Source organism: Myotis lucifugus, unplaced genomic scaffold (assembly GCF_000147115.1).
Source record: "Myotis lucifugus unplaced genomic scaffold, Myoluc2.0 scaffold_0, whole genome shotgun sequence".
Classification (NCBI taxonomy): domain Eukaryota; kingdom Metazoa; phylum Chordata; class Mammalia; order Chiroptera; family Vespertilionidae; genus Myotis; species Myotis lucifugus.
The window spans coordinates 30,132,234-30,149,432 of NW_005871048.1; the positions used below are offsets into that span (position 1 = coordinate 30,132,234).

Genomic DNA, 17,199 nt, shown 5'->3' on the forward strand with positions numbered 1-17,199 from the left:
GATTTTGAGGTGGGGGAGCAGGTGCTTGAAAGAGGACTGAGAATGAAGCTGTGCACATTGTGAGGAGTTGGGGACAGAGAGGAAATGAGCAAGTATGAGCTGGAGTTGTCAGGCAGCCTTGAGGAAATTTGGATACCGGCAATTAGTAGTCACTAGTCATCAAAGTTTTGTGATTCTCTTTCTCTGCTGGTTTTCAGCAGACTGGTAATGGTTGATCAAAAGTTAAGGGTGTCATCAGTGGCCCCAAAAAAGGGATTCAGTTCAATCACTCACACTGAATAAAAGAGGGCTTATTAACTAAAAATATTTTATTGCAAATATTTGATTTGACTTTTTATTGGACCTTTCCTTGTGGTAAGTTTGGGAAAATAGTGGCTTTTGGATAAGAGTTCAGATACCTTTCTGACCACGATGACTCACTTCAGTAACCATGATCAATTTGTTCAGGGGTGAAAACTAAAAGCCTTTTAGCTGTTATGCCTGTATCTCCTAAAGCCAGGGCCAGCGTCATTGGCGTATGACCTGTGCAATTACACAGGGCACTGCTCTTAGAGGGCCACGCTTGGTAAAACGCTGTGCCATCACCTCCTTGAAATTCTTAATAAATTTTAACAAGGGTCCCCACATTTTCATTTTGCCCCGGCCCTGCAAATTATATAGCCAGTCCTGCCTACCACCTTTTTTAAATACCCCAAATTCCCTCTTCCTTCCTGTCCTGAGAGCTCTAAAATTTTGAGGCTGGCCTGAGATCTCTGCAAGTTTGGAGTCTTTACTTTTTGGCTTTCACTTTTTAAACAATATTTTTTTAATTTGGATGCTTTTAACTTCTCAAATTTTGAAAAGTTGAGACGAAAAAGAATAGCAGCAATATCTCATAAACATGCATACATTATTATAGCCTTTGCTTTCCCTAAAATGTTTAGATCCGGTTGGTCTCTTTAGGGATGCAATCACTTCAGGTCCAGGGAGGCTAAAAGATGTGCCTGGTTACATGTCTATTTATTGCACAGCCTGGACTGCAACTGAGATTTCTGATATTAAGGCTGATGTTCTTTCTGATTCTCTGAGATATCTTCTCCGTGGGGTCATTTTTAAGCTTATAATTTGATTTCAAAATTACTTAGCCAGTTCCTGATACAGATAAGGAAAATGCAAAGGCTGTTAGCATATTTTACAACTTGTAAATTTTTGAAGTATGCTCTGGTATCAGAATTATACCTGACTGCTATTTAGTCAGTCACAGGAGAGTTTTTATAATAATCAACATCAAATTGTTTATGGTCCAGAATGCTAGAAACTGAGTAATTCTTGAGCATGATGGTTGAGTGAGGGAGGAGTAGAGAGATACATGTAATGAATTGTTTATTAGGGCGCTTCAGAATTTATTAAATAATTATTAATAATCCCCTTTATATTGGATATGCGTATAATCACTCAGGGGAAGGGGAGAGAATTAAGCTTTGCTCTCTACTGAGATACAATCAACATTCTGTAAAATATTACAGGGGATAGCCGACCTTTAGGTATTCAGTAATAAACACTTGTAATTAGTAATAGTAAATATAAATTTAAAATTCTGTACCCAAATGATAGCTCTAAAATATCAAATCTGAGAAAATATGGACAAGGGGAGTCTTTAAGGCTTCTTTTTTCCTAAGACCTCAGTCACCGACTGGCAGTCAGTGAGCACACACTGTACTCCAACATGGTACTCACCACATCCCATTTAGTTCATTATTTTGGGGGTTCAAAATAATAAGCTACTAACATCCAGCTCTTACTTCACAGTATGATTTCTGATTGCAACATTCTCTTTCTATCGAAAAAAATTCGTTTTTGTTGCACAGTGATTTAGTAGCAAAAGCAACAGGCTCAGCCACTTACTAGTTTGATGACATTGGGCCGCTTAATCTCACCTATTTTAAAAGGGAAGAATTATAAAGAATGTTGAAAGAGTTGTATCATATCATGTCTGTAGATTATTCAGTACAGTGCCTGCTCAATAAGTAACACACAGTAAATGCTAAGCTTATTCTTTGTAGGAGTACAGTGTCTTCCTAAAAATTCTCCTTTGAAGAGAAATATTCAGTTCACATAATAAAAAGTAGACTAGGCTCTGCATTACTTAGAGCAAAAGAGCTTTAACACCTTCCTGAAATGAGACCTTATTTAGCCAACATCAGAGTTGATTTCATACTAGAAGGGAAACACGAGCAAAGAAAAGTGATCAGGAGATGGCCACCTCTGCCAACCTGGGGCCCAGCAAAGGGAAACACCCTGCCCTCCCTCTCCCACTCTGTACTTCTTGCTGGTACCACCACTGGCCATGCTGAAGCCAGGGGCCAAGGTGAGCCTGGTGGACACAGTCTGAAGGGTCAGCATCTGGCCCAGAGCAGTGAAGAGGGTGGACAGTGAATCTGGAGGGGCAAATGGAGAAGCTGTCGCACAGTTACTTGTCTGTGTTTTCTCAGGTATACTAGAGTAATTCTTATTTAGTCTTTTAATAAAGGCAAACAATATTTTACTTACTCTACAGACATTTATTTCACAGCATTTGTTGTTTAAAAAATCTCTGGAAATTTTGGGATATACTCACTCTTTAATATCTTATCAAACATTTATATTCCATTATGTCATGGTGTCTGTCTAAAATTATTTTTGTACCTTGTTTACAACAGATAAAGCCTAATAAAGAATGACTGTGTTAATATAGCACTTGGACATTTTTATTTCCCTCTAAAACAATGAAGAAACAAAGATGTGAAAGAAAAGAGTTATATAACATTTACTCTGGTCAATATCAACAGATCCAGGTCATGGAAGGAGAGAGACACAGGAAAAATAAAGAGTGAGAAATAAAAGGAGGACAAGCATAAATAGAGAATAATGGTGCAGTCATCACCAGGGTAAACATACAACTACTGCCGAGCGAGGCGTGTGTTGCAGGCCAGCCAGTCAGCCAACAAAAGAAAACTGATGTTAGGATTACAGAGAAAAAAAATGGTTTTTTTAAAAAAGAACAAAAAACTTTGAACCACACTCATTCATGCATTTAAAGTTGCCCAATAGCTTATTTGAAAACACCTGAGGGAATGTTCTATTTAAACTCCATCTCCAATATACATATTAGATACACACACATCCATTTTATACTAAGAATGCTGTGTGCTCTGACATCACTAGCCCTCTGGCAATATATTCAAACAGTATTTTCATTTGTAATGTTAAAAATGGGGAAAGAAGAGGGGGGGAGTTGCAACTATGATTATTTAGTTAGAGCAAGCAGAAAAATAAGCATGACTTTGCTTAAATTGCCAAAATAATATCAGAAAAATCAATAGTTGGGACCTGATTACTCTAATTAAATAGCCACACAGCTTCGGTTCTCTAAATATTTGCCAACTGTCTCATTTGAGATGCAGGCCTTGCCAGTTTTCAGTGTTAGTATATCAGTGCAACATATACTCTGAACTACCATTTTAGAATATGGATTATTAAATGATATATGCTCTGTTGAATCTAGTATCTTAAAATGGCTATTATCTTCACAGTTACTTTCAAAAGACAGACTTTTTAAAAATAATAATTAAAGTATATGTGCTGTTCACAAGCCTGGAGATGATTTTATATCATTAAGCTTTTGCATAAATATGCTTCAATAAGCAATTAAGCCGAAGGCTCCGGCTTGCATTTCAATCCTCCTTTTTCTCTGTGAAGTCATCACAATCATGTACCTTTGATTTTGCAGTCATTTCTGCCACCAGATTCAGATATCACAAATGAACAATTATTACCTAATAGAATGGAATTCAAAGACAATGGAATCTAATGAAATGGGGCTTTGTTTTAAACAAAAGTGAAACGTTTTCTAATAGTTGCATAGAAGGAGTTCCAAGCACATTAAAGAAATCAATTTATGATGTGAACATCTTGAGAGCTCTTTTTAATGGTCTTCTAGACACCAAGCAGTCTGGAATTTGAAATTTGTCTTGGAAAGTAAAGGCTGTCTGAACTTGAGAGCTTCTGTTTCTATTCTTTCTTTCTTTGTAACCCCTTTTATTTTCTGCTCGTATAGGCTGTTCCACCTCCCAACTTTGAGATGCCAGTCTCCATCCCGGTGTCCAGCCATAACAGTTTGGTATACAGCAACCCCGTCAGCTCACTGGGAAACCCCAACCTTTTGCCACTGGCCCACCCTTCTCTGCAGAGGAATAGTATGTCTCCTGGTGTAACACATCGACCTCCGAGTGCAGGTAACACAGGTATGTCCTCAGAAGAACGCAATGGGAACAGGTCATTGGAAGGAGCCACTCTGGGCAGAAAGGCCATTTTATCTGCAAGTTTTCCATGTGTTGTATCCCTTCACTGCTAGGTCTTCAGCATGATAAAGCCTAACCCCACGAGCGTATCTTTAGAAATCTTTTATAATCTTGCACTTGAGCTATTCAGCCTCTGTATCACCGATCTCCTCATGTGGCTATATTTTGGCCACATGTTTTCTCACACAGAATGTGCTTTTCTCGTCTACTAGTAAAATGCCGTTTTCTCTCCTCACTTGATAGCACTTCTTCTGTGAAACCTTCCCCTGTGTTCTCTTATGAAATATCCCATGGTCAATTTTTTTTTATTTATACAGTAATTTACTTATACCATAGTGGATTTATGGCAAAAAGAAAATGTGGTAGGATAGCATAACTTATAAGAAGTGTGAAATAAAAACAAAACTAAGTCAGAAATGAAGAGCACATCATAAGGACATTGCACCTGCCATAAATTTGTGCCTGCACTTCTAGGAGATCTTTACTGTTGTGCAATTCACAGTGTCCCATAGACAAGAACTTATTACTCAGGAAAACTTCAGCCACTCTTATACTCGGACCAAGCAGAACACATTATGTACTATAATGAGTATGCATCTATTCTCCCACTGGATTTAAAGAGATTTGAAGGGAATAATGTCCTCTTGATTTGCCAGACTCACAGTAGAAATTAAGTAAATGTGTATTGAATATAACTGAACAATCCCTTCATATTTTCAAAAGAAGCACCACATAAATAATTGTATTTATAAATCATGTGCAGCAACCATTATATATTTATATTTTGGGTTTTTTAAAAAGCACTCTATACGAAAATATTAATACCTCAGGCACAGATAACTATATTAAAAGCAATTTATTCACAAAAGAATACTGAAATATCTCTCATAATTAAAATTAAACATATATTTAGTAAGTTTAATACAGAAACTTTATATAGAAAATACAATCAAAATCAGTCCTATAAAAAACCTTGATAAATCTTGAGTCTGAAAGATGTGGATAAAGGACTTTATTATACCATTCTCTCTGCTCAGAAAAATGATTGAAATTTTTCATAAGCATTTTCAATAATCAATACCTTTCTTTCAGATCATACTCAAATGCAGTTGATTTTCCTATTTGATGAACTAGTGCTCATTTATTTTTTAAAATCTCATACTTTATTTATAAAATATTATTCAGTTAGAAATAATAAACATTTTCATAAAATGTAACAAATGTTTTCTTCTAATTCCAAAACCAGAACTAACTAATAATTGTACAGTGTCACTTAGAAGCAATTACAAAATAATCAGCTGTTATTCTCTGTGTGTTTATTTTTTCATTTTGGCTAAATCTTATTCCTTAAAAACTAACAGTAATTATTATATTTAATATCTTATTGAAACACTCCAACTCTTAATATAAACCTTGACAAATTTCAAATTACTTTCTTAAGTTAGCCATGAATAAGCCTAAGTTTCTAAATTTGTGGCCAGTGAAACCTATTTTACTGTGTCAATAAGTAAAATTCAGGTACTAAATAGGTCATTCACTGTAGGTAGATTCATGAAATGACCAAGATCCTGGACAATTAACACTATACAGAATTAATTTTATAAAATATGTTTTTAAAGAATTAAGCATCAACTGTATGGTTATTTGAATATACAGTAAACCTTACTGTATTTTTTATTCTGTACTCTCTATAAAACATCCCCTTAGGAAAAACTAGATTTGGAAATAATAAAAAATTCAGAAAACAATTAAGAAAAAACTGGATCTTTTAAATATAATTTTTAATGTAATTTTTCTTTAAAAGAAAGATTCTGCAAAATGTCAGTGATGGAATGTATTTTTAATGTTTGAGCACAGCATGTCGCAATAAAACAAATGTCAGCCATCTGACTTAGGTAATACTTTACAAATTTAGGACTCCTGAGAGAGGACAAAATACTGGGGTTGCTAAGGGCAAAGTGTGCTGTTCTGCTGCTTTAGCCTTGCTCCTTTTGATCTGCGTTTTTCATCCGTAGGTGGTCTGATGGGTGGAGACCTCACATCCGGTGCAGGCACCAGTGCAGGTGAGTGGAGACTTCCGTACTGCTGTGCATATCATTGTTCAGGGTTCTTTTACTGGGAGATATGCAGGAAGTAAAGTTGAGAGATCTGTGAGAGGCATGGAGAAATGGCCCCAAGAATTTCTAAATCACTTTTCTGAACAGGAGTGGCTGGATAGTCACTTAGAAGAAGAATGTTTATTAACTAGAAACTTCAACTAGTCAATGTAGAGAATTGAGGGCTCTAATCAAATCAATTTAATTCTAAATACCATGTCTAGACATGAGTGCCTATACCCATCTTTGCCATTTGAGGTCTCAGTTAATCATTTCACATTCAATGTGACTCACTTCCTACCCAACGAAGTACCAAACTCCTCTACATTTCTAAAAGAGAATACAAAAAGAAAAGGAGGGGTGGGGTTATAATCATTTAACAGTAATTTAATAAACTAAAACCATATTTGGTGTTAAAATGAGGTCTTAGAGAATGTAAATATAGTGCAGACCCCAAAAAAGCACTTTAATACAGTGGGGCCTTGACTTACGAGTGTCCCGACTAACGAGTTTTTCAAAATACGAGCCGTCTCTCGGCCGATATTTTGCTTTGAGTTGCGAGCTAAAATTTGGGTTATGAGCCAGCTTCAGATACCCCACCGCTGGTTGGCCCAGCGAACATCACAGTGAACGCCACAACATCAGCCCAGCATCACGTGTCTCACTCGTTCACTGTTGATTTGACATACGAGTAATTTGAGTTACGAGCTCCATCACGGAACTTATTAAACTCGTAAGTCAAGGCCCCACTGTATATTTAAGCTTAATATCATCTTTCACCATGGCCTGTTGTATCATAGTGACATCTCTTCAGAGTTTCATGTTAATTCATATCATTGTGATTATTCAGATATTGATGTCATTTTTGATTCCGAAAACAGTATGCTAACTGCAGTTTACTATTGGCATAACAAGTAACCATGGTAATTCCTGCAAGCTGGAACATGCTATCCATTTAAAATAGTAGGAGGCAGGCATGAATGACACAAGGTTATGTTTGAAATGTCAAAAAATTCAAGTTTATTGAAATATCCATGGACAGCCTAATTAAAATATTTTGCCAGGATCCAATATAATAGCCTGCTAATTATAAGAAAGAAGATAAAGAACATTGGCATAGGAAAACATTTTTACAGATATACCCATTTGGGGGTAATGTTTCTCACTTCTGATGTTGGCTCTTCCTAATTCAGTGAGTAATGAAGAAAAAGTATTAGAAGTATACAGTGAATTAGTAAGCAGAATCAATGGCACTCCTTCCTATTTTATCTTTCTTTTTAAAAATTAGAGTCGAATTAATGAGTAGACTTAATGTACTATTTTGCTGGAAATTGAAATATGTTCATTTTTCCCCTCAAAAATTACTTTGTGGCTTGTTGCCTCAACATTACAGAACCAGATCCAAGCCAGACCAATGTCTCTTGGATTCAAGTCTCTGGCAAGCACTATGGTCAGCGAGAATGGGGGGGACTAAGCATTGGGTTGTCACAAATACCAAGAAAAAATAATATCAGGAAAATGCTTTATATGTTATGATATTCTAGCCAGTATCTTGCTGCATCCATTTGCTTGCTCTTATGGGAACAGGCAATAGTGGCAATGAAAGTTATTAGAAGTAGTAAAAAAACACGTGGAGTGGGGGGAATGAGTTACTCAGCTTTGATGGAAGTGGCCTCTTATTACTGCTTAACAGCTAGAATGCATTAGAATCCTATATAGAAGATGAGAAGTGCTTGGTTGTTCAATTATGCTGTCATTGTCAATTGCCTGACAGTCCGCTAAGTTTAATGGCACTCCAGGGACGGAGAAGGTACTCAATCTTGTAAGCATAAAAGTTAGCCACATAGAGGTTATACGTCATTGAACTAAAAAAGTCTTACAAGCTTAGCAAATTCATCCCTCCTACTTCAGGATGTCTGCCACATGGGCATGAGAATCTTCAGTTTCAAAAATAGTCTAAGAAAACAGAAAGGAAAACGCTCAATTGCTCCACCCTCATGCTAATAAGTATTGTATTTTTATGATCGTATCTTGTAGCCATGAGTATATAATTTTCACAGTTTCTATCTAGTTGTGAAAGAATTGCTTCTCCACTTTTTTAAAAATAGAGGAAGAAGCCCTTTCTAACTCTGCTTCCACGGAACACCTGTTGCAGATGCCAATTAGCCTTGTGCTTAGCTGTCATGTCCTGCTCACAGGCACAGCCGTCTTCCCTTCTTTCTCATGCTGGACAGTATCATATGTCGAAGCTGAATATATCTGTGCTGATGTCAGAGAATCACATAACACCGGGGGAAACAAGGCCAGCCAGAATGTCTCTACATTTTCAGAAAAGAAAACTGAAACAAAATGGCCAAAAGATACCTTCCAAATGTTGAATACTGTCATTGAAACACAAGGTCTCAGATAAAGTGAGAACCTCTGAGGCCAAGTGGCAAGGCTGCAATTAAGTTCAATAATTTTCAGTCTTTTTTAGTTTTTTTCAAAATCAAATCGTCTGAACTTGTAAAAAGGATAGTCTTGAGAAGGAAGTAAATTTAGCATTTATTGGGTGCCCATGAATACCAAAAGGCCAAAGAGAGAAACGTTCTCTTTTTCAGCTCAGCTCAATCACAAAGTATAGCATCTTTTCCATCCAGTCCCTGAGCCATCTCTCTCCCTTGTGCCATCACCAGCAAGGCACTAAACCTTACAGACTCTGCCTCCAAGGTACTTCCTCAGTCTGTACCTTTCACTTCATTGTTATCGCACTCCCCTGGATGAGGTTTATATCAATACCCAGGCCCCCTAGTTCATCTCCCTGCTTCACATTGCACCTCACACAATTCTCATCATAACTGACTAGTCTTTCTCAAAGCCTTAAACTAATTGTAGGTCATCAGTCACAGGCCTGAGATCCAGCAATGGCTTCCCAGCTCTTTCAGAATTAACCAAGAGCCTCTTATCTCTGGCCCAACATGCTTTCCAGTTTTACTCCTTCTTACCTTCTGCCACCAAGAACCCTGCACTCCAAGTCTATGATAGCAAACATTTAAATTGCTCTTCCTGGGTGCTTTATGAAAAGTAACTCATTTATTCTCATAACAGTCCTTTAAAAAAGATATTCTTTTGATGCCCTTCTATAAGACAGTGGGACTGGGGCACAGAGAGGTTAAGTAATTGGCCAAGGTGGAGCCCAGGCAATCTGCTTCAGAGTCCAGGCTCCTAGCCAGCTACGTTGTGCTTCCACTTTCCAAATTGCGCTGAGGCTGCTTGCCTTCACATATGCATTCCTAGCACTCCTGCTGCAGGCTACTGAGCACTCCTCGTCATCCCTCAGATTTCAGTTCAGCCATTTAGGAAACCCTTTCCTGTCTCTCCCAGAAGGAATTACACACCTCTCCTCTATTCTCCCGTGGCAGCCTGTACCTACACTACTTATCTCGTTGCACTGTCGTTGTAAAGTCTGGGCACATTTCTCTCTCCTGGACACTCAACACTCAGGGCAAATGGTCTCTTATTCCGTCTGTAATCCCAGCTTGAAACATAAAAGATAGCACGTGGCAGATACTCAGTAAAAGTTTGTTAGCTGAATAAAGGAAGTTTTGATCTTATAGACATAAATTTTTAATAGTGTTGATATTAAAAACAAAAATAATATTTCAAAGAAATTATGTAACTTTAAAAAAAAGATATGCCCTTTATTTGTAATTCAAAAAATAATGTATTCTTCTGATACTGTATACACTGAATAATGAATTAATTACTTGTTTAAATGGCTGAGCACCATTGGCCAATAAAGTTTTACTAACTTCTCTAACATACTTGATAGAAAACCCATAGAGCTAATATATAGCAGTAAATGAGAAATTTACTGGGTTGGTATCTCAGACCATCACAAATCACCTCTTAAAATAATGAACCTCTTCTTATCACTTGAAGCAGTTTCAAAGAAAAAGACAAGTGGAAATAAAGAAGGAACAGGATGGGGTTGTACTCTTGCTATAAGAGAAATATACAGCAAGTCATTATAATACATTAGCAATAGTGACATTTCTAGGTTTCAGTTGACAGTTATTCATCCACTACTTAATCCTTTTCTCTCAACAACCAAAATGAAAAGTCACTGCTTTTAAAATTACATTTTGTCATATCTCTGCACATTAAAGCTTTTAACATGCTAATCTTAGTGGTTATTGATGATTGTAAGATCAAGCTCAGTTGAGTTTTCATCATGATTAGATTTAATAGAAATAACCATTAGAACAGCAATGTCTTGTGTTGGATTATTCACTGTCCTATTAGTACCCTTTGTTTTGATTTTGAAAACATGGTTTCTTTGTATTGAGTAGGAAGAACAAGTATACTCAAGGATTTACTGATTTGTGATTGAGACTGGAGAGAGAGAGAGAAATCGTTTAGGAATCTCTGAAGTTTTAAGAGAATTTTACAATCTACATAGCTATTTGACAATAAGGCAAAGGAGATTTATGTATATTGGTTAATAATTTTAATTGGCATTTATTGTAAATTAGATATAATTTTATATAAAAAGAAACTAACAGCTGTTATTTTGATTGTCAATTGTTTACTCTTTTATGCATTTGGTTGTCAAGCATTGTCACTTCCAGAATGCTTAATTTATATCACTGAATACATGGAGACTTGGTGGCAGTGAACGGCTGCAGATAAGTCACTGAGCAGTGAATAAGGAGACCTGGCTTCCAGACTCTGAAAACACTCCATCTAGCAAGACCTTAGACTTAGAACCTTTGCACTTAGTACTTACTTGGGGGATAAAACACTATAGTGTCCATTTATAAATAATGTGTTATGATCATATAATAAAACTTTAATTACAGGACTTATTTTGAAATTCATTTGGCATTGAAAAAGAAGTGTTTATCATGTTATAAAATGGAACTAAGTGAGGAGACGAAAAGGCCATACAATGTGTATTATTCTTTACCAGTACCATTGTTTTTCAAGTTTTTGTTTTTGAGAATACTTACCAAAAATTTCTCAGCTGACTCTCTTATTAGCCAAAAGACTTCTTGGAAATTCTTACTCAGTAATTTAGAGTATCAGTGAAGTGGTTAAAAATTTAGTCTAGAAGGATTTGCTTTAACAAGTTTGCATTTTTTGTTGCCTAACAAAACACAAATTCAGGTTACAATACTCAAGAAAGGGAGAGGGATACCACTTAATTGCTCTCAAATAGAAAACTATTTTTGTTATGATAGAAATATATTTTTATATTACTTTTTGAAATATTATTAAGCAGCATGTGAAAAAATCTAAATTAATAGTTGAATTCTTGTTTTGAAAGTATTCTGTTAGTTTGATTTGTTCTGGAAAAAAAAAATTCTGAGTTCATTTGCAGTTTTACCTTGGGAGTTCACCCAAAACACAAATAAAGACCCAACAGCATTGCTTTATTAGTATCTCTGAAATTAAGTAACAAAGATATTTTTAACACAAACCTAGGTTATCTACATTTATTAAGGGGGAAGAAAAAAAACACCCAGTCTTCTGGTTGGATGATCTACAGCATGTGATATGCAGCCACTGCCAAGAAAATGTGTCCACCTTCCATATTCAAGACCTAAAAAATTACAAATAAAGCAGTACCTTCATACCATTCTCTAGGGGCTGATGTTGAAGTAAGAGAGGCAGCTTAAAGAAAAGACATGAAAATGTTACAGGCTTGCCGAAACCGGTTTGGCTCAGTGGATAGAGCGTCGGCCTGCGGACTGAAAGGTCCCAGGTTCGATTCCGGTCAAGGGCATGTACCTGGGTTGCGGGCACATCCCCAGTAGGGGATGTGCAGGAGGCAGCTGGTCGATGTTTCTCTCTCATCGACGTTTCTAACTCTCTATCTCTCTCCCTTCCTCTCTGTAAAAAATCAATAAAATATATTTAAAAAAAAAAAAAAGAAAAAAAAAAAGAAAATGTTACAGGCTAAGTCAGGATACCATAAAGTCTGCTTTCAACCATTTTGGTTTGACTTCATTCTTAAGGCGTTTGATTTCTATAGGGAAAACATTTTATTTTAAATTATATCTTCCTAGTGTTTTAACAGATTTTAGAGTCCTTTGTAAAACATGATTTCTGATCTCACAAATTGTATCATTTTTATCCCCTACCCTCCTGTTACATTCAGTAAAACAATGTGAAAATTGATCTCTTCACTCATATTTCATTGCTTTAACCAAGGCTGTGGCTGAAAATAAAACTTTGATCATTTTTAATATCAATTCAGGCAGGTAATGTTTTCTCCTAAATTATTAGTTTTACTCAAATTTTCTTTTTCTCTTAGCAGTCTTGTTTTTTGTACACTATTGGTTTCTCTCTTCCCTGTTTTTGACATCACCGTTAAGGCTTTATTTGGAGATAACATAGAAGGAAAAGCTCTTCTCAGAATCATCAGTGATTTGAAATTGTGCATCCACAGACAGCAGATGCTGAAGGAGATATGTGGTTAAAAAACCCCTCTTTTGGAAATCAATTTTTTACCTACCAGGGACTTTTTAGGCCTTCAAGGCTGTCGGCCAAGAGTGTAATTTTCTGTTTTTAAATAAAACTTTGCCAGTCACTTGAATTTTACAGTTAGACTTACATAGTATGTTTCATTTGAATTTCAATTCAAAGCCTTATAGTCATGATACAGTCTCATATTTGAAAGATCAAATCAAATATATTTAGTTTAAAGTAAACTAAAGAAAATTATTGTACCAAAACCTTGGATAAACAATTTCAATTTTTAAACTACAGATGTGTCACTGGGAAGATTTATTAAGGGGGGGGGGCGGGAAGCACCTAGTCTTCTGGTTGGTTATTATTGCTCCATTTTAATTGTTTTAACCAAACTTAATATTAACTTGTTTTAACCTCCTTTCACAATTTGTTTACCTTAGACTCCACTTACAACCTGCACTAACAGTAAAGGACTGATTGTGTTGTATTTATAGTGTGTGGGGAAGGGGAGCCCTGCTATATTAATAAAGATTATCATAGTATTAATAGCAAATCCAAATCTGTGGTCCATTTACATATTAAAATACATTCATTTACATGACAATCATGAAAAAGGAATCTTTCGTTTAATATTAAGCAACCCAAAGAAAACTATGAAATCATGGACTAAAAATTTTGCTCAAGCAATAATTTAGGAAAATATTCCAGAAGCAGTTATTGAGAATAATAAGATAATCAAGGAAAATATGTGATATCTGGGTTATTTTAGGGATGACATTATTGCCCTTGGAAAGGCTGTGAATTCCCATTTTTCAGGATTGTTGTGAAACTTAAATGAGATAACCAATGCATCGCACCTAGCAGTGTCTGCCCAGAGCAAGTGCGTGCTAATATATGTTAGCTATTGTTAGCATCACAGTTATTTATATTTATGTTTCCTAAGCAAAAAATAAAGCTTAGTGGGATGCAGTTCCAGTAACATTTCCTTATTGTGCAAGGCTTCACAGAGATGGCTGCTGCGGCCCCTGCCCTCAAGGGTGGGAGTAAAGAGCGTACGTTAATAAAGCTGAGGCAGAGGGGGAGCACCGCGCACTGCCATGCAACACATTTCACTTTGCACATGATGATCTTCTGATGAGTTTGCAGCAGTGTAACTGTTCAAACCACAAGTAATTATTCATTCTCTTCTGTCACGTTCTCTCTAATTTATACTGTCTCAATATTTTTGTTTATAAAAATGGCTGAAAGAATGAGCGATTGTGTCAATAATGGAGACACCCCCTCATTTTTAGCAAAGAGACAGCCCCAAAATCACAAGAAGTGAACAATTAAGTGAGTCATCAATCTATCATTCATCGTTAAGTGGAATTTTCTGAAGATAGTGAGGCTCAATATCATTTTTATGGTGCAATTAAAAACTATCCCTGCAGTAAATCAGTACTCGCAGCAGAACGATATTTTGAGTGCCCTTTTGCACTGGCAACATCAGATTGTCAATTTCTTCCTTATTTGCAAGTGGAGCCTTTATTCAGAGAGAGCGGGAGAAATATAAGGATGCATTCTAAATCTGAAACATCGGGCTTTTGTCATAATGTGGTGGGAGCAGTCTGTGTTTGGGATTCAAATCAAACAAGTCACAGAAGCTCCTGAACCTCAATTTCCTCATCTGTCAAAAGTCGGGGTGATCATGCTTGACCCGCATGACTCGTAGGACACATGAGCAAGTGGCTTGCAGCAAAAACCTACTTTATGATATAGACTCTTGATCTTTGGAGAAGCAACTCAGTAATAAGTAAAAATTCTTTACTTCTGCCTCACAATCCAGAGCTTATTGTATGTACTGAAGATTTGAAGGTCAGTATCTAGTTGGCAGATAGACTTAATTTCACAAATGGTACTAAGCAAAAACACACCAAGGACAAGTGGGGTAGATATGGGATCCATGAAGGTCTGATTTGGCTTCGGGGTGACATGGTCAAGCAGAAGAGACAAGTTTCTGTGTAGAATGTCTGCTGTAGAATGTCTGCTGCCCTCTAACTGTTATAGCCAAAAATAGTCTTGGCTCTGGTGTATTCTTGGGGTATTTTTCTGAGGCTCTGAGGTTTCACAGGAGTCTCTTCATAGTCTAACATTATGCATTATTACATTATTTCCCTAAGAAACCCCCAGATAGAGTGGAGCAATTTTACGTTTAAGAATCTGTAATCAGCAGTCTTTACCAGGATAAGAATCAGAAATCTGCTTTGCAAACCCCCATTCTGCAGGAGGCATATTGAAATTTTCATCATTCCCAGATTTCTGACCTCCAGATGTTTTGTGGTTGCCTTTTCCCTTAGAGCTATCCCATGGAAAAGGTCTCCTTGTCTCTAAAAACAAAAAATAAATAAAAATGAAAAAATAAACTGTGATTCACAACAGCTGAATGACTTATAGTTCCTAGTGCTTTTTTTCCTGAATCCTCACCCAAGGATATGCTTATTGATTTTTATTTTTGTTAGTGAGAGAAGCAGGGGGAGAGAGAGAGAGAGAGACATAGACAGAGACAGAGAGAGAGACAGAGACAGAGAGACAGACATCAGAGGTTAACTATATGTTCAGTTTCATCTGACCAGTTTTCCTGTGGCAGTTTGCTTCAAATTCTAAAAATTGAGATACCATTAACAACTTCCTGAACAAATTAAATTTTGTACCCCTATATATAATTAGAAATTGTTTTCCAGATAACAACTAATAGCGGATACTATAAAATACTGGGCATTTCAGTATCATTTTAGTGGTTTGATGGAGGCTTGTATCTTAAATTGACACTAGGTAGTAAACATCTTTACCCTATATTACAGGAGAGATTATTGACTATGATATTATAAAATTTACTTTTAAAAGCATACTTAATTATCCACTTGAATAGCACATCAAAAGTTCAACAGCTGCTTTGACATTTCGTGTAGCTCAACCCAATATTTCCTGTTTGTAAATGTTTATTTATTCAGAGGGAGAGCAGAAATATGGTTTAGAACATCACCATTCTCTGCCTCTTTATACAGGGGTGGGCAAAAGTAGGTTTACTGGGCCTTTATGACATTCTTTTGAGATAATAAATCTATTCTAATGATCATACCCTGCATGTCTTTTTCCATACGAGCAACTCTAAACCTACTTCTGCCCAGCCCGTATAAGTTCAGCATCTTCTGAACCCGAACAGTGGTTATGATGGCCAAGTTGACCATGTAAGGTCTTTCTCAAGCTTCCACATCACCTCTGGCTCAGGAGAACCTTTGATTTTCAATGTCCCTGGTCTCACACTTCATCTGCTCCCTCTGTTTCTTTGTATTTCTGCATTTTAGAATGAGATTTGACACAGATGGGTTTTCAGAACCTCACAGCGTGACTGATTCTCAAGGAACCGGGGCAGTGTAGTACTTCAGAGTGTGGACTCTGGACACACTGCTGGGTTCAAATCACACTCCACCAGTTGATAGCTGTTTGACATGGGGCAAGTTACTGGACCTCTCTGTTCCTCATTTCTCTCATTATGTCATCCAAGGATCCTATTAGTACTTCATAGGATTGTTGTTGTGAGGATTTAAAGGTGTTTTGTATTCACATATAATAGCAAACACTTATATAGCAGTTACTAGGTGCCTGGTGCTATTCTGGGTACTTGATGTGTATGTTTTATGTTGTTACTAGTATTGCTAAATAACACAAGATAAAGGTTTTGCTGTTATTAATATTGCATGGTCATGTTGGCGATGGCTGCCTCAGGCGAGTGTGTGGGTGTCTTTAATTCAGATTACTTTTATGCTTCTCTCTCACTAAAGAAATCGTCACTTAGCATTGAGAAAAGGAAGGCTCGGTATGGTTGAAGGAGCTCTGATGGAGACCTCTTGACTGGAACTTGGATTTATCTACTTTATCTTTTTCTTTTGTTCTTGACTCCCCTCTGCCTGGTAAATCTTCCCATCTCTGCTGCCTCAGTCAGACCTCATTCCGCCTGCGTTCCGTAGCAGGTGCGTCCTAACCGGTTTCCCCAGCGGCACCCTGACCCCCTTTAATCTATCCATTCCACTGTCAGGATTGTTATTTTCCTCACATACAGGGGTAAGGATGTCACTCACCACGCACAAACGAAGTTTGGCTGCTCACTTTCTATAGTATAAAGTCTATGGTATAAAGTTATCATGATCTGAGAGGCTCGTGTTAGCCAAGCCTGGGCAGGAGGGGGAGGGAAGGGGCATTGCATGATGTCCCAACTTTTATATTATATGGTTGATATGTAGTTTGTCTCGTTGGTATACTTAGTCATTGGTATGTTATCATCTAAAGAA

General features: G+C 36.8%; 1 protein-coding gene across 8 annotated transcripts in view; it reads left to right on the forward strand.

Annotated features, from left to right (window-relative positions):
- MEF2C (myocyte enhancer factor 2C) overlaps positions 1–17,199 on the forward strand; it is a 158,695-nt gene that overhangs the window by 122,510 nt on the left and 18,986 nt on the right. For all 8 annotated transcript variants that reach the window (XM_006081228.3, XM_023750051.1, XM_023750063.1 and 5 more), the window contains 2 exons: positions 4,076–4,262; positions 6,335–6,382. In XM_006081228.3, coding sequence (XP_006081290.1) covers positions 4,076–4,262; positions 6,335–6,382 — 235 coding nt within the window. The remainder of the gene's footprint in view (positions 1–4,075; positions 4,263–6,334; positions 6,383–17,199) is intronic.